We start from the raw sequence: 22064 nt of genomic DNA on the forward strand, positions 1-22064 counted from the left end.
CTAAGCCTCCATTTGACCTATGAACATACAGTTGCCTTTTTACTGGTGGTCACTTGCAGTCTTGCACCAAGAGGGTTGGTGAGTTGCATGCACTTTTGGTCAGCCCTGAGTGCTTCCAGATGGAGCCTGACCGGAGGAGTGAGTGTGGTTCTTTGACCCGATCCTTCTTTCTTGCCAAAGGTCCCGCATGAGGGTTATGTTTACTCTCCAGTTCGGACTGCTCCGGAGGCTTTAAGTCATTAAGCAAAAGTGACCAGCTCTTTGAGTGCTATGGGGAACACGTCCTGGGGTAATCTCTGTCAAAGCAGAGAGCTACTGCTGTATACTATATTTGGCTGGTAGGCGTGAGCCAGTTGGAGTTGTAATCCATAGTTGGAATGGCCACATGTATCTTCTGCTGGGTGAGGTGTTTGTTGGGCCTCATCTGGCACCCTTGCCTTATCAGGTGAACGTGCCTCCACCTAATGTAGGGTGAACATTTTTGCAGAGTGAATTCTTGAACTCCTCCGTAATAATTTACTTTGTTTTGCGGAGATACTTCTTGCCTGCTTGATTTATTTTACTCTGTTTTACTGGTTTTGATGCTTTGATGAATTCCCAAGCTCTCGCATTAGAGTGTTGTCTTTTCGTCCTGTGCGTCATGCGGATAGAGAGAGAGCAATTAACCAAGGTTCTGGCATATTGTTCTTTCTCTCCTCCCACACTCGATTGTCGAATGAGTAAGACACACCCTCTGTGAGTACTTAAGAGCAGCCTGCAGTCAGTTCCACTTTAGATGTAATGAACATGTGAACATTTTTCCAGAAGGAATTATTGAACTTGTGTCTGTGGACTAAGGTGAAGTAATAATTTACTTAATTTTGCTTACATCATTTCTGCTTGTTTAATTTTCACTAGATCTTACTGTTTTTTTGTTTTTTCACTTTAGAGAGTTCAAATATTTTTTCACAGTGAATTATTGAACCACGCTGTGGATTAAGGCTGCTGCTCGCACCCAGTACGATACCATTGAGATCTGCAGTTCTGGGCAGTTTTTTTACATTACCGGCGAGGTGGCTGACTCTGGATAGGTTTTAGACTTTCAACTCTCACTTGGTTGCTTAAATGTTGCTGGTTCCACTTCCTAGCTCAAGCACCAGGTGAATCGGCTATTGCTACACCCACATTGGAATGATACAATGGGAGGAGACATGCTACATGCAGTTTATAACCACGGTTACAGTATGTGACCCGATTCAATCATTCGAATCCTGTCATGGGGTTTCAGCACCTTAAAACATTTTCCAGCAGGTGTGTCTGCGTGGGAAGGCCCTTTTATAGGGGCAGCCAAGCCTTGCAACACACACAGGTGCACACAGTAGTTCATCAGAAAACCATACCTCGAATGTGTCCCTCTGCCGTGGCGTCATTCCACTGGAGTGATCCAATCAGGTCACATAACTGTTCTACATAACAGTCATTGGTTCATGCCATGGATGCACACATTTTGCACATTGTGAAAGAATTGCCAATGATAATACCATTCAAACTCTGTTGTGTGTTAGATTACATTCAAAATATATTGGCTGAACAATGTTGTAAGGTAATATGAATAAGATTACATAACTGATTAATTAAGATGATTATTACATTTTAAAAGGCAATCACAAGCCTTTAAAAGTTTAACAGAAGTATTACATTTGGAAGATAACCCTCCCAACATGGCTGGTACAAGAAAGTAGTCTTGTGTTGCCAAACTTGCCAGACGATCAGAGTTCTCTGCCAACCGACACATCTGTATGAAGAACCACCATAAATACTTTGGATTGGTTCCACAATGCAGTTCTTGGTTTAACTGTAATTGTTTCCACCCTTTTTGATTGTCACTAGTCTCTAGTTGAGCAAAGACTTTAGAGACTGGCTTGTGAGTCTAATGAAAAAGGAATTTCTGCACTTACATTTATGTGTATTAGATTACTCGTAACCTAATCACACCCCTACATGTGTGACATACACAATCGTTCTGGACACACACACATGCACACATGCAAACATGCACATGCAGTGAAAAAAAAGCAGCAGCCGTTCTGTCACGCAGCCATGTGATGAGGAAAAGTGGATATTGAGGGAATGCTGGCCACTCTCAGTAGTCAGCAGACCTCACATAAACTCTAAAATAGATCCATAAACCTGGCACGCTCCAGATTGATAGTTGCACAAACATTCGGACACAGAGATTTAGGCGCCACTGTATTATGCCTCAAGACAAAGGTATCAAGTAGGGGAGAACACTGTTGGAATTGCAGACAGTATATGATATGTAAATGCAGGGTGTGCTGCTGCACCTTGTCTACATACATTACGTGGCATTTAGCCAAGCCTTTCTGCTTATTCCAACAGTGTCTGATGTATATTCTGATGAGGGACAGATTAGCCTTGGATAAAGATCCTAGCATGTAATCTGAATTAAAATGTAAGTTAATTTTTAATATGCAAGCATTGTACTCTATTGTTTTACAGATTTACAGAATTGATTTGCCTCCTAAACACAAGAAAAACATGTAATGTAATCAAAGGTTGTCCCATAAATAATGATTAATAATAATAATAATAAACAAAATTACTGTTTCCAGATCAGTTTAGCTCCCTCTAGCACAACTGACTGGTCGCTCCGTTCATTGCTGCACTGTTTCACATATATCATGTCCCTATATTTCTGTCACTCTTTCTCTCTCTTGCTCCCTCACACTCCTCTCTCTTACTCGCCTCTATCTTCCCACTCTCTCCCCTTCTCTCTCTCTCTCTCTTGCTCTCCCTCCCTCTCTCTTTTTCTCTCTGTGTCTCCGTTTTCTCCCCCTTTCCCCCTCTCTTTCTCTCTCCCTCAACCCTCCCCTCTTTCTCTCTTTTATCCCTATGTTTTTTTTCTTTGACTCACCCTCTTTATACACAGTCAGTCAGTTTGATGGAGTAATTCTTCCTCCTTGCCCACTCAGCAATAGCCCCGGCCCACACTCACACAGACAGTTGTGCTTTTAGTCTCCTCTGTGCCTGTATGAATCTATAAAACGGCATTAAGGAGCTGATACGCTGGATTCTTATGATCGCTCATTTTGAGGTAAGTGAACAGTGGGCTGGGCTGTCTGCTACTATAGACCTTATCTCTTTGGCTATAACATGTGTCTAGAGCAGTTTGGTTGCAGCAGTGGCTGTGAAGCGTATTACAGTTTCCCGCATGGCAAGCCGTGTGTGTGTGTGTGCGCGCACATGTGTGTGTGTGTGAACATGAAGTCCTTACTGTGTTGCTGCTGCTTGAGGTATGTAGTAGATATAGTGTTTTAGATGATCTTATTCAAATGCATAAATTGCTCATGTGCATAATGTTTGATTAGTATGCATGTCTCTATATGGTTTCTTACTTTCAAGTTTGATGATAATATGTGATATATGTAGATTGTAGATTGAATGGAAAAAAATACAACTTACCTCACACAATTCTTATAGTGGCAGTATTGTATACTGTAGAGAACTGCTACATCAGTTCTGAAATAAACAGATTTACGTAGGCCTACGTCTGAAAAAGAAAAGAAACAAAGATCTGTGATCTGTGAACAAAAAAGTGGAGCCAAAGTAATGTGCAAAGCAAATACAATGCATAAATGACATGACACATTTGTACCTGTACTCTACTCCAGGGGTAGGCAACTAAGTAAGTTTGTCCTTGGGCCAATATCTCTCCAGGACTTGGACTTGACCCACCCGGGTCATACCCAAAAATACTATAAAAATGGGACCCAATTCCTCCCTGCATACTTAGCACTCATGCATCAAGGGTTGAATTGGGATAAGTCCCTGCAACATACTAGACTAGAGTCATGTCCAAGGGTTGTACTTGTGTCCAGGGGGTGTACTTGTACATCAAGCTGCCTCACGCTACAGAAACAGGAGGGTCTTGTGCTATGGGCCACATGGCTCAGCAAGGCTATACTTACTTATGACCAGGAAAGGTATATCACAAAAGGTCTAAAAACGGTGTGATAAAGTAGCCTAAACCAAATTGCACTATTCAAAACTACAACCTATAGCCTATCACAGTATAGTAAACGCCATAGTATTAAAAAATAAATTAAAGGAGTGTTAAAACAAAATGTTAGGCCTGTTTAATTGTGAAAGGGGTACTAACAATAACACTAGTTAGCTGCCCCAGCTAATTGCTATCTACACTGCACAGATTAGAGATGCGCCTAAATCGGAGGAAATCCTTTATTTGAAAATGTATATTTTATAGACACACATCACCCACATCCACGTGGACAAATTGGACATCAAAATCCAAAATTAAATGAAAATGTCAGTTTTTGCTGCAGTGGGCCTGCTGCTCCTCCCACCCCAGCTGCGGAGCTCCCACACTCCCCATTTGTGAACACAGCATAGCTGCTTTCTAACTTCCTAAAAGGCCACTGACCAGACTGTGTCCCTGCGCCAAGCGCAGCTGCTCTCCCCTACATGTAATGTAGCATGAAATGAAAAGTGACACAATATATCCACAAAATGTTTGGTTTGTCTATATTTCATTTACCATTATAAATAGTTTATATTTATTATCTCAAAACTGTCTTTGTAGTATATGTATGTATAGGCTGCAGGCCTACTGTGTCTGTGTTTATACTATACAACAAGTATCTACAGCGCGTATGTGTACATGGCAACTGAATTTAACTCTATACAGCACTATGTCACATGTTGTCTGCAATTTCTTACCAGCCGTGTCAGCGTGGCTGGTATTGTTTTAATTGTTTTATAATCCTCACAATTCACAAGTAGCGTGCATGTGGTCAGGGCAGGCACTAACTATAGCTGAGCCACCCAGGGAACCCTAAGCAGCGTCTGCAATTTAGTGAGAAGGTCTGAGTTCAGATATTCAAAACAGCTCAGAAGGCCACAGTATATTTTCCTGTCAGTGTGTGACAGTTTATTGGGCCGCGTTTAAGCCATGGCCAATGGAACTGCTGACTGGGGGATTGTACGGACAGAAGTTGTACTTCAGAAAAGTAGATTTAATTCTGGCTTGGAGGAAGCTAATGTAATTTATTGACAAAGTATGAAATGCATCTCCTCCTCATTGAAATATTTTCTACCCTTTGGGAGTAGTGTTGGTGTCAGTATCATCTGAATCTTGCTTAAAGCTGCTATAAGCATAATCATATGTCAGTTTGATTTTTTTAATTTTATTTATTATTATTATTTCAGACAGCCAGCAATCAGTAATGAGGCTCCTCAAAAAAATGTAATCTCTCTGACACATCTAGGGGCCACAATCTGCATTCAAAGATGTTCCTAGAAGCTTTGTCATACTACAGTGGAGGATTCAAGGTCATACTGTATGTTTGTTTGCACTTGCAGAGTATAGGTGTTTGAAAGTGTAGAATGCTGATACGAAGTACGTATTTTGATAGTAGTTTTGGGGCCAGTGTTACAGTATTGGTGACACGTCTCCTGAACGCAAACAATGTGTAAAGTACCCTGACAGTCTGCAGAGCAGTGGACATGTGTTCCAGACTGTGATCAGCCAGTCAGAGACATATTGGCCACTGGAGGATTTCATTTGTTTGGAAGTGGTGAAAACCTCCTAATGGATTGCTTGGCTCAGCAATGTACAGTATTGTTAAACAAGAAATTACAGTACATATAATGAAGCAACAAAGTAGTGTCTCGGGCTGTTAGCGGCTGGAAGAGACTTCCCCTGCATGCCTTGGGGTGCGTCTGTGTTTGTTATGGACTGCAAGCTGAACGACATGCCAGGCCCTTATCAACATGGTAGCTTCCCTAATCCCTCTACCTGGTCCATCGAGGCACCCTGCCTGATGGCCACAATCTCCACGGTGTGTCATCCACCATGATTCAGATTCTGACTGTAATGGGAGAGTGATCGCAGATGTAAGGACAAGGACTGCTCCCAGTAACGGTGGCCAATAGGAAATGAGTTCTGACTGGCTGTCATCCAGCATTAGTGCATCATTGGATTGGCTCTGCTCGAACGATGAGGATATTCAGAGGGTCCAATAGTGACAATAGTCCTTCAGCGTCTCCGGGGCAAGCGATGCAATAATGTGTCGGCAACTCTGCATTCCACATCGGGCACAGCTAGCGTGTGTAAAACCCAAGAATCGAGACCTGAGTCTCCCGTGTAAGCCTAAGGTCGAATCTCCCTTTGGCCAGGGGAGTTATTAGCTATAGGCTGAGCTACTTTGCTTCCTTCATCCCACTTTGTTCCGCCCACCAGGAACCCTGATCCCAGTCATGACACCAACGTAACACCTGAGATTTGAACCCGGGTCTCCCCTTGGCCAGGGGAGATATAGGCACAGCTTTTGGGCTTCAGGCTGTGCTACTCTTCTACATGTGCTTACCGGCCCAGCCAACCGTCCAGAGTGCATCAAGCCAGTTGGGTCCAATGTCACCACCCAGCTGTATGTACTGGCACTGATGATAGCAGTTCTCTAGGCCAGTAACATGTTAGCAGAGGATGAGGATAGTGATATCCCTGCAGCGCCTAGAGCCCCTCGACCCACATAGCCTGAACAGAGAGCAAGAAAGTCATGTTGTCCTCAACCAGGCCTAGGGTAGGGTTGAAGCCCTTCAGCACCCCACAGTAGCAACACCAGATTGATTGATTTAATTGTATACTTTATTAGACGGACATGTAAAAAACATGTGGTACAGTCAGACGTTAAGGCTAAAAGGATAACAGAAAGGTCCTGGGGACTTGTTTCCATTGTGGTCCTGAAAAAGACATTAAGGAATATTCAGTGGGCCAGCCGTGCTATTATCAACTGCCTGCTCTATGGTAGATTGCGAGCACCAGAAGTGGGACGCAAGATAGCTTCCAGTGCCTTGCTGCCACGAGTACTGCAAATGAAAGAGATTCATGGCTGCACCACCCAGAAGGGACCTAACCACCACCACACACACACAGTGTCAGTAATGGGCCTTTGCAGAGAGACCCTCCACACCGGGGGCCATACGTTAGTCCGACATAGCAATAGTCGGACATACGTGGCCGGTTAAGACTCACCCTGGCTTCCGTGTGCGGTTAGGGTTAGGTTTATAGGTAGGGTTAGTAATGTCGGATTATTGGGATGTCATGTCGGAATAATGCTACGCACCCACACCAGACTACTCTCACACTGGGGAATCAGTCCCTCTGAGCCCTTGGGAAGAGAGGGAGGCGTTCGCCTCAGCATCCTGTGTGTTGGGTAAGTGGGTTACTGGGGACAGTAGATAGCTTCAGGTGGGGGCTGTGTAGTGTCCCAGGCTACTGGGTACTGGGAGAGACTTCCCAGCATAACTTGGGGTCGTCCATGTGTCTTTATTGGGTTTAATATCATGGGGTCCATGCTATATCCAGGGTTCAGTTGGCTTAATGGTTGGTGTACTGGCATAAATAAAAGAGTATAGTGTAACTGGTCATTATAGTAATATTATACAATGGCCAGATCTGTTTGCACCTTGGGGTGTCTGATTTCTCATTGATGAGATAAAAGGGTTTAAGGGGTGTTCACATTCTAACAGCAATCATAATCACGATACTTAGTGTTCATAATGATGTAACAGATCGCTCTGTTACTTTATGGGCTTAGCTTTAGTTGTGTATTCAATTGTGCCTTTGTTAGTGGGGTTGTAAAGGGTGAACAGGTGCGTGCATGCAATTATTACCTATTCAGATTATGGTAAATAAAACCATGGTAAATGACTCTTGATTACGAATGCAATGTAAACAAACAAAACAAGTAATACTGTATGTGATACTAGTACATTTAAACACACTTAAAACATTGAAATGTTATTAATCATTCATGACCGAAGTGTTTAAGCATGCTATTGTGAGTGACTTACTTTATACTGTACATTTCCTTATTCACACCCCGTCTAAACACTGAAATCACAGAGACAGAGACATAATGCCCAAGAAATTGAAGCCAGTGTCTGTATTTTTTTCAGTGTGGCTCTAATGTCATTACGGACCCTTCATCCATCCCTAATTGCTAATTCATTATTGACTTCATTGATTAACTGGAAGAGAGGAGGGACAATTGTGTAATTCTATGTGATTTCATTGACTGGTTAGGCACTAATTGTCCATGTAATTTGGTGAAATATTTGCTCATTACTTCTAAATATGCAAGTCACTGTAGTAATATACTGTAACTCTAGACACTAGACAATAACAGATAATGTCATCATTGTATTATGTATTAATAAATACTATTCATAGCCTAGGCCTCGTTTCCATCACACCTGTATAATGGATGTGACTGTCTATCATAGTTTAATAGTTGGAGCTTGTCAATACCCAGACATGTGAGTCAACAATGTAACACAAATAGACAATATTTACTGCAGTCATGTCATATGTTGCTCTTGCTCCTATCTAGTGTCAGAGTGCGAGGGCGGCGGCCTTCGCAACAGCCTGAACTCGAGGGATTCCATTCTCAGTCGTGAGAGGAAGAAGGCCTGGAAAAGACGAAGGTTTGTCGACGAAGGGGAGAGAATCAGGTATCTACGCTGCTTTATGAATGGATCTGATATACAGAAACAATGTTGAGTGTTGGCCTGTTGGGTTGACTCTGAAGTGTTTGAAAATTGACCTGTACGGGTATTTTTACCCTTTCAAATTAACAGGATTTTAGCTGTTGCTTTTGGGGTGTACCAGTAGCTCCACCAAGCGTATAATTGCCACGTTCCTGGTTTGACAAATGTACTGCATGAAACAAGAACCCTAACCACACCCCTGCTCTAGCTTAAAACAGAAATGCCTAAGGAATGTTTACAAAGGTAATCAAGGTATGCAATCACATGATCACATACATTTTAGACATGTCAGGTCTATTTTACTTATTTAATAATAATGCTTTTATCAATGTAGGCCTGTTGATTCACATAATCAAATGCATTTCTCTAATAGAATTTTTATTTTGACAAAAGAAGAGGACATCAGGATTTAGAAGAAATGGATTGAAAATGTAATCATGTCACGGGCAGATAGGAGATCCCTGTAAAACCTTCTTTGAAGCGATAATACTGTAGAAGGGCTTTTTTCTTTGATGTGACATTTACAAAGCTTCATAGGCCATTAAGACATCATTGTTGCATTATGCTGTATGGCAGTGGCAGCATTGTAGCACGGAGGGAATCCATTTAATGTCTCCCTTGCATTTAGAAGGCTGTGGGTGTAGAGCTATATGGCATCGAAACAGACAATGGGATCTCAAAGCCTTCATGTGGTCGCTGATGTATCTGTTGCAGCAGCTGGACTGCTCCTGAGTGATCTGGCGCTGCACGGGTGGTCATTCTGAATGTCAGCAGCATCATCTCACAGTGGAACATGGTTTATTTAGACAGTGCCGCGGCGACAGAGGATAGACAGGGGAGATCAAACTGCATGTGGCACAGATCCCGAACTATCATGATGATGCTACTATGTGGTCAGTGCTCTCACAATTCATTGTGCTCACACAAACACACAACACACACCACACGCAAGGGCAAGTGTGCGCGCGCGCACCAACACTCCCAACCCGTTTTACCCTTAATTTCACAATCTTAGTATAATGTCCCATCTTCAGTGTCTTCCATCAGAGAGGGGATGACAATTCAGATTCAGAATTTTCGATACGATAAACTAAACAGCTTTGTGTCGCGTCGGCTGACGGACAATGGGTGCAACCTCATTTAGTTTGTTTTGGGCAAATGACCATTGGGTTCCGTGGAGACTTGTTGGGTTGATGAAGTCACCGACGGTTGCTGATGTATTTGTTGCAGCAGCTGGTCTCTCCCTGACTCTCCCATCAGTGGAAGTGGGCAGCAGCAACAATCGGTGGGGGATTCGGAGGACTTTTGGGGACTATCTGGACGTGTAGCCATGCGCTGCTCCACCCTTCTGATCATCCTAACGGGGGTGCTGCTGTATCTGGTGCTGGGTGCAGTGGTGTTCCGCACCCTGGAGCTGCCCACTGAGGAGGGGGTCTACAATCACCTGCAGGACACGCAGCGCGAGTTCCTGCTAAACTATACCTGCATCAGCGATGAAAACCTACAGGCCCTCATAGTGGTAAGGCAGGTATATAGGCCTACATGTGGCTAGATGAGAGACATGTGACATGTTGTGTTTGTACGGTGTGGCTCTGCTAAAGGCTAGCTCTCTATAGTCTAGAGGGTTAGTCTGTGGGTGTGTGCGTGCGTCTGCCTGTCTGTCTGACTGACTTGTATAATGGAAGTGAAAGGGGCGGCTGAAACCTTGCCCAAGTTAGAGGCTAAAGCCATACATCATAGATACGTCACACTATAGTCACATTATGAGATCAACATTGGAGCTATGATGTTCATGTGGATCATGAGACCAACATGATTTGATTTTTTTTTCTTTAAAATGGACAGATTGAACACCTAACAATACCACTGTCATATCTATTCTACCCATTGAACTAAGCTATCCATTGAACTAAGCTATCCCTTTACCTTGCCAATGTTAGTGGCATGCTCTCACCAATGTGCTATGCAGGGAATGAAACCCCTAACCTTGGGAATGTTAGAGCCATATGGTCTACAAATTCAGCTGTGCACAACTGCTCTGCCACAGCTCGAAGGAAAATGTTTTGTAATAACCTTCAGCATTTAATAATAGATACACACAGTGCGATCAGATGTTCAGTGCTATGCAAAACATTGTTTTGCTTTTACTTGCAGCACTTACTGGTAGAAAAAAAAGAAGAGAATAGAAAAAAAAAAGGTTGGCTAAATACAGTATTGTATTCAGAACAAAAGAGGAAGGCTACCTTAATGGCCAGTGAAGATAAAATCAGTGGACGGTGCACTTTGATCCAAAAGGCGGAAAGCATCCTTAAGAAAAAGGCTTAGTTCATCAGTACATCTTTTTTAAATTGTTAATTGATGAACTAAGCCTTTTTGTTGAAGCTTTTTTTTAACATTCTGAAAAGTGCATTGGCTTCTTTTTTACAGTATTGTAGCCTATTCACTGGGGTATTGAAGCTTTGACTCACACTGACCAGCCAGAGACCTATCATATTTCACAGTTAATACTAGGAGAATTTCATCATCCATCATACAGTATTTGTCCTGGGTCTGCGGCCATCCTAATGACAATTTATTTTGTTAGCTTAAACCTTTTGTTTGCTTAAACCAGTATTCAGACTCTCTGAAAGCACTTTGTTTATGATCCAGTGGAGCAGTGTGGCTTGAGTGAAAACCAGATAACAGGTGCTGGCATCGATAGAACCAGCTATGAAAAAAGGGAAGCCTGTGACATAGGGAGTGACAGCTATGCCAAGTAGTTTCAGCTAGTTTGGCAGCCATGTTGCGTTCCCAGATGTGTGTCAAAGTTTTCTCAAAGGTCTTTTTTTAGTCCGTTAAGTGTATTAAAGATGCAAGGGGATGTTAAGGGTTAAGCCAGTTCAACAGTAAAATAATAATACTTTTAAAAAGAAATGTTATGAACAAGATCAGAGTTATAAATCCAGTGAGGAGTTGATTATTTATTTATTTCATTTTAAAGGTGTGTTTAAAAGTGATTGATTTTATGTATTGTTTGAAATAAGTGTTGAACAGCTCTATATTCTGATAGCATTCATTGCTATATAGCGTCCAGAAACTCCAGTCTCCCTGTCTTTCCATTTCTTTACCATACAGTATACCAATGTTTTATCAAGAGAGAACACTAAATAAGTGAAGCAGGCAAAACTGGAACTGGAACACTAGCCTACTCTCTCCTGATTTACTTACACTACCGATGACTATTTTTGTGCCTGAATATTATGAGATCAAAAGCAATTTCCAAAACACTTACTCCTTTTTCCAGTGAACTGTATATTCCTTTCTATGAATACATCTCATGAGTTGTACTTTTAGATTATTTGGGGTTCAAATATCATGTCTTTGGCAAGTGTTTGGGGTCTGTAATAAGATTTGAATGTAATCTACAATATTAAAAGTGAATGAGTCATATTTTAGCCTTGTAAGTGAATCATAAATCCATTAAATGACTGAATAGGCTAACTGTTGAATTAATATTGACTCATTGTCACCGGTCAATATTTGCTATACAAGAACACTCCCCTCTTACTGTATTCTCTGTTATGCGAAAAAGTAGTAGAGGTACTTATTTGGCTTCCTGACAGTGTATATGAAGCTTAGCCACTAGCGGTTTGCTAGATTTGTTCCGGGTACACATGCATGCACGCAAGCACGTGCGTGCCCCCGTAGGCAGCTCTTCCCAGGATTGACTATATCCTCAATAGGCCTAATACTGTCCCGGGACTCATCCAGGTGAGACATTAGCCTCACATAGTATGGATTAAAAAATGTACTACTACAGGAAACAATGCTTGCCTTCGAGTCAGCCATTTCATAGTGAGTTTTCAGGTCCTTCTCCCAGGTTGATATTACATAATCAATATCTATGTTGCGATTATTCCAAGTATCCATAAGCGGATAGAAATATGAAATAAAACCTCTATGCCGTGTGAACTGAACATCCTAATGAACTCATTCCTCTGGTTTCCTGTATGTCAGGATGTGGTGGAGGCCATTGGGGCTGGTGTGGACCCCAGCAGCAACTCCACCTTTGTCAGTCAGTGGGACCTGGCCAGTGCCTTTTTCTTCTCAGGGACAATCATCACAACCATTGGTGAGTAAATAATACATTATAATTGTTAATCACTTTAACATGGTGTCCCTATAGGCATATAGGTGAAAGTGTGTTTCCATATAATTATTTTTGTATTTTATATATATATATATATATATATATAATTTATTTTATTTTTTATTATATTATATTATTAATAGCAGGTTGCAGCGCAAGATTGGTGCGGAATGGCAATGTTTTGAGGGCTTGTAGATCTGATATCTTTTGCTTGAATAGCTTAAATGCAACACATCTGGAAAAAATGCATGTGTTTAACATACAGTAGCCTATATGCAACTCTGCACCAACGCGCTCGCACGCACGCATGCGCGCGCGCACACACACACACGCACGCACGCACGCACACACACAAAAATGGGTCGTCAGTGGGGGCGGACCGAAAGTTAGATTTAAAACTTACTTAGTATATCAATTTTAGCCTTCATCAAGATCAAAGTTGATCATGAAATATAGACATAATAAACAATATCCATTTCAAAATCCTGGTCTCTAAACTACCTCCCGTGGCCACCTGATGGAGGGGAAAGGAACTGGTCGGAATAACGTGTTCCTTCCACGCACTACGTCCGGCCGGGGAAACTCTCCCCTGTCAGGTGAAAAGAAGCAGCTTGGACTCCTCATGCATAGAAGGAAGCATTAGGTCAGCCCGCTGCCCCCCCAGGTTGGCAGAGGAAGTGGAAGTTAGATAATTGACACAATTGACACACAAAATGGGTTACAAAATCGTGGGCTAAAATTTTAAGGATAAAAGAATATCCATTTCATAAGAAAGTGAACCTCAAACCTTTCTGAAATCATGTTGATGGTCATTAATATGGAATCTGAAATCATGAATTCACAAAATTCAAACAAATATTTACTTACTGTCAGCATACACAAGAAATTTGACGCTGATCAGTCTAGTGGTTTGCAAGATTATCCACAGACAGACAGATGGACATCATAAAATATCGGTGACCATATCCCGACACCATTCTTTCATTACCATTGATCACTTAACTTACGTAGTAGGCTACAAATCTTAGATTTTTTTAAAATGCATGTACACAGGAGGGTTTTCATAAAACATCACTATTAATTAGGCCAAGTCCCCATTGTAGTAATAGGCATCCATACAGTAAATTTACAATTTTTGGGGTACTATGGTTCTGAGATAATGGATCCACCGCAGTTCCCTGTGTTCCCATTTTGTTTTTAGATATCTTTTGGGCTTTTTTGCCTTTATTGATAGATATACAGTAGCTTGACAGGAAACGGGGAGAGAGATGGGGGGAAGACACAGCAAAATTCATCGGGACTCGAACACGCAACACACTGTCATGCTGGATTACCAGCCAAGGTGCCTGGACCGCTAAACCGGCCCAGGCCCACCGTTCCCTCTTTAGGAAGAGGTTGTAAAGGTTGACCCCCTTATGTCGGAGTGGAGACTTGTTCTATGCCAAGGTCTGTTAGTGTGGAGACACTGTGATGTGCGTCTCTAAAGTGCCCATGAAAGACGGCCGTATCGCTGACTTTACTGAAGATTAGGCCTACTTAAAAAATCTTTTGACTTATAGATTTGGTGTAGTGCTTCAGTTGCTTGTCTTCCATTCTTCCCTAATATAATACTCTCATAATCCACCTGTGTTCAGGTTACGGGAACATCTCGCCCAAGACGGAAGGTGGGCAGCTATTCTGTATTTTCTATGCCTTGTTTGGGATCCCCCTGTTTGGTATCCTGCTGGCTGGAGTTGGAGACCATCTGGGTACCGGGCTCAGGAAAGCTGTCGCCAAAGTAGAGAAGATCCTCCTGGTTAGATCTCCGTCTGGACTTTCAATTCAGTTTATCTCTCTCTCTCTCTCTCTCTCTCTCTCTATCTCTCTCTCTCTCTCTCTCTCTCTCTCTCTCTCACTCTCTGTCTCTCTGACACACGCACGCACGCACGCACGCACGCACGCACGACGCACGCACGCACGCACGCACGCACGCACGCACGCACGCACGCACACACACACACACACACACACACACACACACACACACAATCTCTCTCCCTCTCTCTCTCTCTCTCTCTCTCTCTCTCGTTTCTAATCATGAAATAGCTGATAATGAGAATAATGTAGATCTTAATCTTAATCCTCTTCTTAATTCAGGACCAAATCAGATACTGAATCAGAACTGGACTTAACTCTGTTGCTTTACCTTCATCTTCTGTTACAGAAGTTTCATGTTAGTCCCATCATCGTGCGTGTCCTCACAGCCATCTTCTCCATCGCATTGGGGGTGGGGCTGTTTGTCGTTGTGCCTATTTGTGTGTTCCAAGAGGTAGAAGGTTGGAGTCTCCTGGAATCAGCCTACTTTGTAGTCATAACCCTGACAACGGTGGGCTTCGGAGACTATGTTGCAGGCACAGGTATGCACAGTAAATGCCCACCTACTGTATGTTTGAATTCAAAATAGCTTATAGAGACACACATGTCAGCATTGGAGACGCGTGGTCTGATATTGTGTTGTCAAATAATTAAATGGTTTACATCTTACTGCCTCCTAATTGATTCCTTCTTTGTGTAAGGGGGGAGGTTTGCTTACGTTTAAACTGCTTATTAATCTAATTGACATATGAACTTGCAGAAGGCTATGGCTTACTCTAGCTGTGTCTCTTAATACTGTTTCTATTTGCTATAGCAAAATGAATTTGGCTACTTCACACATTGCCAATACATTCACAAGTCAAATCTAATGAACCAAAGTTAATTTAGCTCAACACAAATTTAATTTACCTCTTGAATTATTAACTATACTTTTCTAGTAAAGGATGAATAATTGATCAGATCATCTGGGAGGCCTGTAGGCCCTCTAGTAGCTAAGATCTATCTAATCTATCTCCATTGGGAGTTACAGGACTGCATTGGCTGTCTTAGCTCACTGCTACACTTATGCCTGTGTGTCTTTTCTAAGGTGACTCTGGGATTGAAGGGAGTGAACACTGGTATAAGCCTTTGGTTTGGTTCTGGGTCCTGCTGGGCCTGGCCTACTTTGTTTCAATATTAGCCATGATTGGATCGTGGCTTCGGGTTCTGTCCAGAAAGACCAAAGCTGAGGTACAGTACCCTCTCTTCTCCTCTCATTATAACTATTCCTTAATTATTACTATTCCATAATTATTTCCCACCGTCTCTTATCCTCTCTCTATTCTAGATGGAGGCGCTGAGTGCCCATGCTAAGAACATCCAGAACCTGTCAGTGGATTTCCGCATAGCAGGGAAACTTGATGACCCCTTCAAGCGGCATCGGAAAAGGCGGCGCCATGGCCGCAAACACGGCCATGACTTAACTAACGGGACCAGCGGGGTCCCTGGCGAGAAAGACCAAGACCAATCCAGCCAATCAGAGTCTGAATCCGGCTCCGATTCCGGTTCCTCCTCCAATGAATCTGAATCCGGCTCGCAGGCGGAGTCCCAGGTCACCCAGACAGAGCACGTGCCTGAGGGGAAAACCGTGGAGGCCTTGAAGGAGGAGGAGAAGGAGGAGGAGGCCGGCCCGGATCCTCTGTTCTCTCAGCCTCTGGACTTCTTTGGGGAGAACCTGGCCTTCATTGACGAGTCTTCCGATGCAGTGAGCGGAAAGCTGCACTTGGATCCTCTTCTGGACACAGCAGAGCAACCCCGTTTGACACCTTCCCGTCCAACCAGGAGACGACGCCAAAGAAGACCTGTCCCACAGAAGAATTTGAAAGCTAACCACACCAAACACCAGCACACACACGCTGAGAGAAAGCCTAATGGAGACGTGCTGCACCATCCCAGTCCCACTTCCCCAATCAAGCCTTAAGAATGTATTTTTTTTTTTTTATGAGTTGAGATTAGCTCCACTGGCTGCACAAATATTGCCTGATGAGATATGCTCAAAATGTAGCTGAGAGGAGTTGATTATATGTGGCCTATTTGTGTTGTTCACTATGCCTACTAACAGACATTTAAATAGAAAACAAATAATGGGTATATGTGATTTTGATACTCTAAGCATGAGTGTGTATGCCTGATTCAAAGATGCTGATGTATTTTTTTTTAATGTTAGCCATATTACAAATATGGTGTTACTGCCCTCTACTGGGAAAATATGTAACTGTGTCATTCCTGTCCTTCAAACCACTCAAACACGGGCTATTGGCATTGAGCTAAGCCATATACAGTGTGATAGATGCAATTATAAAACATCAAACAAAAACAACCTGCCATAGCAGTCTGGAGATGAGATTGCGGAAGCTTTGATCAAAGACAGGTGATGCTGAATCCTGCCAAAATCATATAAAGGTCTTGCATGTAGCCTATCTAAGCTGTATGTCAAGAGCTTCTGAAAAGGTTTCGCAATGGAACCCAAACTTTCTGTTGACCATGAGGTCTGGTCACGACCCCATACATTTGAATAACATATATTTGATTGGAGAACGTCAGTGCTGATGTATTGTTTCGTCTCCAATACACAAGAGTACAATTCTTTGGGTTTTCATTCATGTTACAGTTACACCTCTTGTTTCTTCAGAAAGAGCCACTGGTTGAAAAACACTATCAAATCAAAGGGGGGAAACGGCTCCTACCTCTGGAAAATGTTTGCTGGCATGAAATAGAGCTTCCTAATCAGAACTCACAAACACAATAATGTCAGTTCGAGATTCATACAAATAATTTGCTTTTGCACAAGGGGTTTCCACTGTGCCTCACAAGCCTGTTGTAGGCTGGTCCTGAAGGAAACTCGGACAGTTAAAGCCTTTTATTCAGCAGGGTGCAAGTAAAAACGACAACGTTTCGATGCAACTATAACATCTTCATCAGGTCATCAATTTGATTTTGCACTTGGCATACAGAAACCCTTGCACTTAACATATAAAACTTTTAACCACTTGAATGCCTTTTGGGGGTGAGGGGGGGGGGGGGGGGGGGGATTCGCCAAAAATACATCATACAGGGGCTTAAATGTGCTGTAAGTGATATATTTTGGTTAAAACAAACGCTTTTTAGTTCAAAGGTTAAAGCTCTATATTGCGATAGCAATCAAATTGCTATATAGAGTGTTTGTTCAGTAACAGGGTTCTCCCCATCTTTCCAGCTCTTTAGTAAACCGTAGATACATTTTCAGGACACCAATTTAATCCAATCAGAAAAAAGGAAAAGAAAAGAAGAATTTATCAGCTTCAATTTCCAGCATTTTGTTAACAGGTTAACTGTCCTTGATGAGTTCTCTCTCTCCTGATATTGGTAAGATGAGCTGGAGAGACAGGTAGACCCCTGTTATTGAACAAATACCCTACAGTATATACCAATTACTACCAGACTATATAGAGCTATAAACTATAATTTGTAATAATAATTTGAACAAATATATCAATGCACCCTTTCAGTGGTTAACTCACAGTACAGTGGTTAACTTAGACTCAAGAACCAAATGGACCGGGTCCAAATATTTCCACTGTAAAATACATAGGCCTACTGTATTCAAGATTTTACAGTGTTAAGTATCTGAGTGCTGGTGACTGCACTGGGATGAACTGCGATATTAACCCATATTTATAATTAGCTTAGTTATATTTTTTTTTATTTTTTTTATCTTGCCAGGTTCATTTCAGGTGGCAAATGCATTTTGGAATTAAATCCAGATTGATATATTGACATTTTCTTGAACACTGTGTACAACAACAGCATTAATGTTTTCAAATAAGATGTATTAATCTTATTGCTTATGTGAAATAAAAATGAAAATGCCAATTTACATAATGTGTTTATAAACTTGTCGTAAGCTAGTATTGGTACTGCAGAATCTATATGGACTCAATTGTCAGTTGTGGCGACTGACTGGTGTATCAAGCACAATTGAGCCTAATATGTGCCTGATATTTTACTTTAGGCCAGTATATGACCTAGAAGGCTAGAACTGGGAGTACCAGTAGTTCCCAAGGAACACAAATTGCTAAGATGCAATGGTAATAGACAGACAAGACAGTAATATATCTGAGCAGGCTGAGCAGCCTTCAAGGACACATTTGGCTGGTGGTACAGTTACTGTAGTCACGAGTCACTCTCTGCTGCTATTTCATCAACATGCCACTAGAGGGCACACCAGCATTGAACAAGTAATGTAAAAGTTAATGCCTATTGATTAAACGTGCCAGTAAATTGTAGGCCTACATTGAAGATTTTTTCTATAGATGACACAGAGTAGACCAACACACATTAACATTAGGCTACACTGCAAAATGCACCTAGAAGGTCATTCTATTTGATTTAGTGAAATATTTAAAAGTGTGTGTGTGTGTGTGTGTGTGTGTGTGTGTGTGTGTGTGTGTGTGTGTGTGTGTGTGTGTGTTTTGAAAAACTGAATAATTAGGCTACATTTATGTTGGTATAGTGGCCTGACCATCTTTTTACACTACCCAGGTGGGCCTTGAGTTACAAAAGGTTGAGTAGGCCTACCCCTGGGCTATACAGTAGGCCTATATGCAGCTATCACATGCACAAACAATTGCTCTTACATGTTTGTATTTCAGCTGTTACACCTGTTTCAGGTCACAGACCACCAAAAGCACATGGCCCCATAGCTCTGGTCCATAGCCCTAATGCCCAAATGTCACCCTAAAATATGTTAGTATTATGTATGTATTCTCTTGTATAGCTTCACATATTTCACGTATTTTGTCAACTGGCATCAGTCTGGCATACATGACAACATGCCGTTCACAAATGGGCCTACTGTAGTTCTAAAGACTTTGGTTAGCTAAAGTTGAGTTGCGCCTTTGGAAATAGAGGGTATGCGCATGCATAAAGTGAATGGAAAATCGAGTGGCAAATCGAGTGGAAAAGTGAGTTTAACGTTGTTTAATGTCGTTTAAAGCAATCAAATAGGACTTTTCTGTTCGGATGTATGAGCTGTCAAGGCCAGGAAGTCGTTTCCGCATTACTTCCGGGTATGATGATGATGTCACACGCATACCCTCTATTGTCCTTTATTTGTCTTTCTCTCTTTAAGTCAAGACAAACTGCATGGGAGGGACTCTCACACACAGAATAAAGGAGATCAGAAGAGTGGCCTGGATTGCAGGTAAAATATCTCGTAGAATCCAGGGCTGACCAGAGTACATTAAGTACTTTATTAACAATCCAGTCCTCTAGTGGTTTGCTATACATAGAGCATTTGGGAGTCTAGACATTCAAAATTGCTCAAACCACTAGACATTTTCAGTGAACCCCCAAATAATCATATTTGCCTTGAAATGTAGGAGTTGGGGCATTCAATTTTGTTTGACTATAGGTTCCACACATACAATGTGTGAACATCAGATATACAAGCTCAGAACGACTTGCGTTGCGAGGCATTGTGAGCTTATAGATCGGCTATTTTCGCAGATTTGGCTTCTTTCTGATATTTGACCATTTGGACGATGTTTCAGTATATTTATAGGATAGTTTGTTGGTCTTTTTTTTCTATGAAAAGGGTCTTAAAAGTATAGCCTACTTAAATTGTCACTTCACAGTCATATTCTCCCAATATCATGTGGAGACCCCTGGGGGTCCTGACTCATGATTCTGAACCCATTGCAAGCATTAGTTTTGCATGAAAATCATTGGGCTAAATAGCCCATAGCCGCCATCGCAAATGTGATGAGGTCATCACATTTTGGCACATTTTGCAAGAAACTAATGTTTGGAATGGATTCAGAATCAAAACCCCCTAGTTTGACATGTCACATGCTACTTAAAGCATAATGACATTTTGAAAATGTTGCCTTATAGGTTGTTAATATGGTCACATATAACCCCCTATAAAATAAATTGCTCAATGTTGACAGCCGGTCAGCAGGTGGATTCATGAATGTATGTATAGCCTATAGACAATATTTTAGGCCAATTAAAAAAAGAAAAACTATATACCAGATTTTCCCACTGTACCCAATACCATATACTCATTATACAGGATGGCTCATTTCACTATTACTAGACCGTTGCCTGGCTGTATACCAAGTCGGTAACGATGGAAGTTGGAGATCCTGCATGCCTATACCCCACTATTCAATACCCGTTGTACCCGTGACAGAGTACCCATTCCGCCCATCTGTGTCCCTTTTATGCCCATGGAGATTTCTGTATCTGTCTCTCTGTGAACTATAAACTTGACTATTGTAACTACTCCCTCCTTACTGGCCTAACCGGCATGCGGCATTAAGCCTCTCCAATTGATCCAACAGGCCGCAGCTCGCCTGGTCTTCAACCAGCCAAAATGTCTCCCCCGTTCTCGGCTCCCTCCATTGGCATTGGCTCCCGGTCGCTGCCCGCACAGTAGAAAACTGATGCTAGCCTTCAAAGCAAACAACGGTATGCCACCCCATATCTTACAAGTCTGATCGGACCCTACAAACCCTCCCGCTCGCTCAGATCAGCCGACACAGGGAGGAAGTATACCTTCGCTAAAAATGCCGGGACAACGCTCCACACGTCCAAAACTCTTTTCTTTTCTGGCTCCAAAACTATGGAATGCACTTCCCATAGAACTGCAGACTCACTCGCAATCTTCCGCCGTAGTCTGAAAACCCACCTCTTCAGACTCCATCTTAGCCCGTAGCACTTGCCATATCACTTGCCCTAGCCTTGACGACCTTACAGGTGTATGCATATAATGTAACTTAGATAGCATCTTATGTAGTCATAGCACTCTTTAGTGTATACGCATAGTTGTATTATATCTTAGCTTCTACGTATGACTCATGATGACTATATTTTTATGTATTTCCATGTTTTGTTTTTGTTCTTGATTACTGTATCGCTCTGGATTAAGAGCATCTGCTATATGCCTAAATTGTAAATTGTCTTTTTCCCTTTATTCCTACAGTATATATATGGAGTTCTGTGTCAGGCATGCCCAAATATGGAGTGTTGTGATGTCAGAACAGGCCAGCTCCATATATGGAGCCTGGGCAGGGGCCCTGTCCAGAGCCCGGGCAGAGGCCTTTTGTGGCGGTTCTGGACAACCGTGGTTCCGACCGACTCGACACCGGTGGGGGTGTGGAACGCGTATGTCGAATTTGAAGTCGGTGGGGTGAACGGTTCTCAAGTTACGTGGATTACAGACGTACACATGTACAGAGACTTTGGTGCATTTAGATATATATTATTGGATTGTAATGCATGATTCATGTGCACTCATCACTTTGATGTGATAAAGCTGAGTCTGATTTAATTACTTTGTGCTGCTGGGTAGATTAACGTAACAATACATCAGTTCATCATTTATCATAATTTATTATTTTTTATTTATATGTTTTGTGTTCATAATCCACATCCAAGAAACTAAACCTGTCAAATAGTGAGAGTTAAAATTGCAAGAGAATTTAGAGAA

The 22064-nt window shown here is 42.1% G+C and overlaps 1 protein-coding gene across 1 annotated transcript; it reads left to right on the plus strand.

Annotated features, from left to right (window-relative positions):
* Positions 1-8420: 8420 nt before the first annotated feature.
* Positions 8421-17370, plus strand: kcnk4b (potassium channel, subfamily K, member 4b). The gene is made up of 7 exons (XM_079507927.1): positions 8421-8532; positions 9799-10087; positions 12565-12679; positions 14332-14492; positions 14901-15093; positions 15639-15781; positions 15879-17370. Exons 2-7 carry the CDS (start codon positions 9899-9901, stop codon positions 16509-16511), a joined length of 1434 nt encoding a protein of 477 aa, XP_079364053.1. The 5' UTR covers positions 8421-8532; positions 9799-9898; the 3' UTR covers positions 16512-17370.
* The last annotated feature ends 4694 nt before the right edge of the window (positions 17371-22064 follow it).

Source organism: Electrona antarctica (assembly GCF_951216825.1).
Source record: "Electrona antarctica genome assembly, chromosome: 8".
Taxonomy (NCBI): Eukaryota; Metazoa; Chordata; class Actinopteri; order Myctophiformes; family Myctophidae; genus Electrona; species Electrona antarctica.

Excerpts from the sequence above, each read along its gene's own strand:
- kcnk4b (XM_079507927.1), top strand. The coding sequence starts at position 9,899 with ATGCGCTGCTCCACCCTTCTGATCATCCTAACGGGGGTGCTGCTGTAT. Across the intron at positions 12,680-14,331 it reads GACAATCATCACAACCATTG|GTTACGGGAACATCTCGCCC; the intron begins GTGAGTAAATAA and ends ACCTGTGTTCAG. Across the intron at positions 15,094-15,638 it reads AGACTATGTTGCAGGCACAG|GTGACTCTGGGATTGAAGGG; the intron begins GTATGCACAGTA and ends GTCTTTTCTAAG.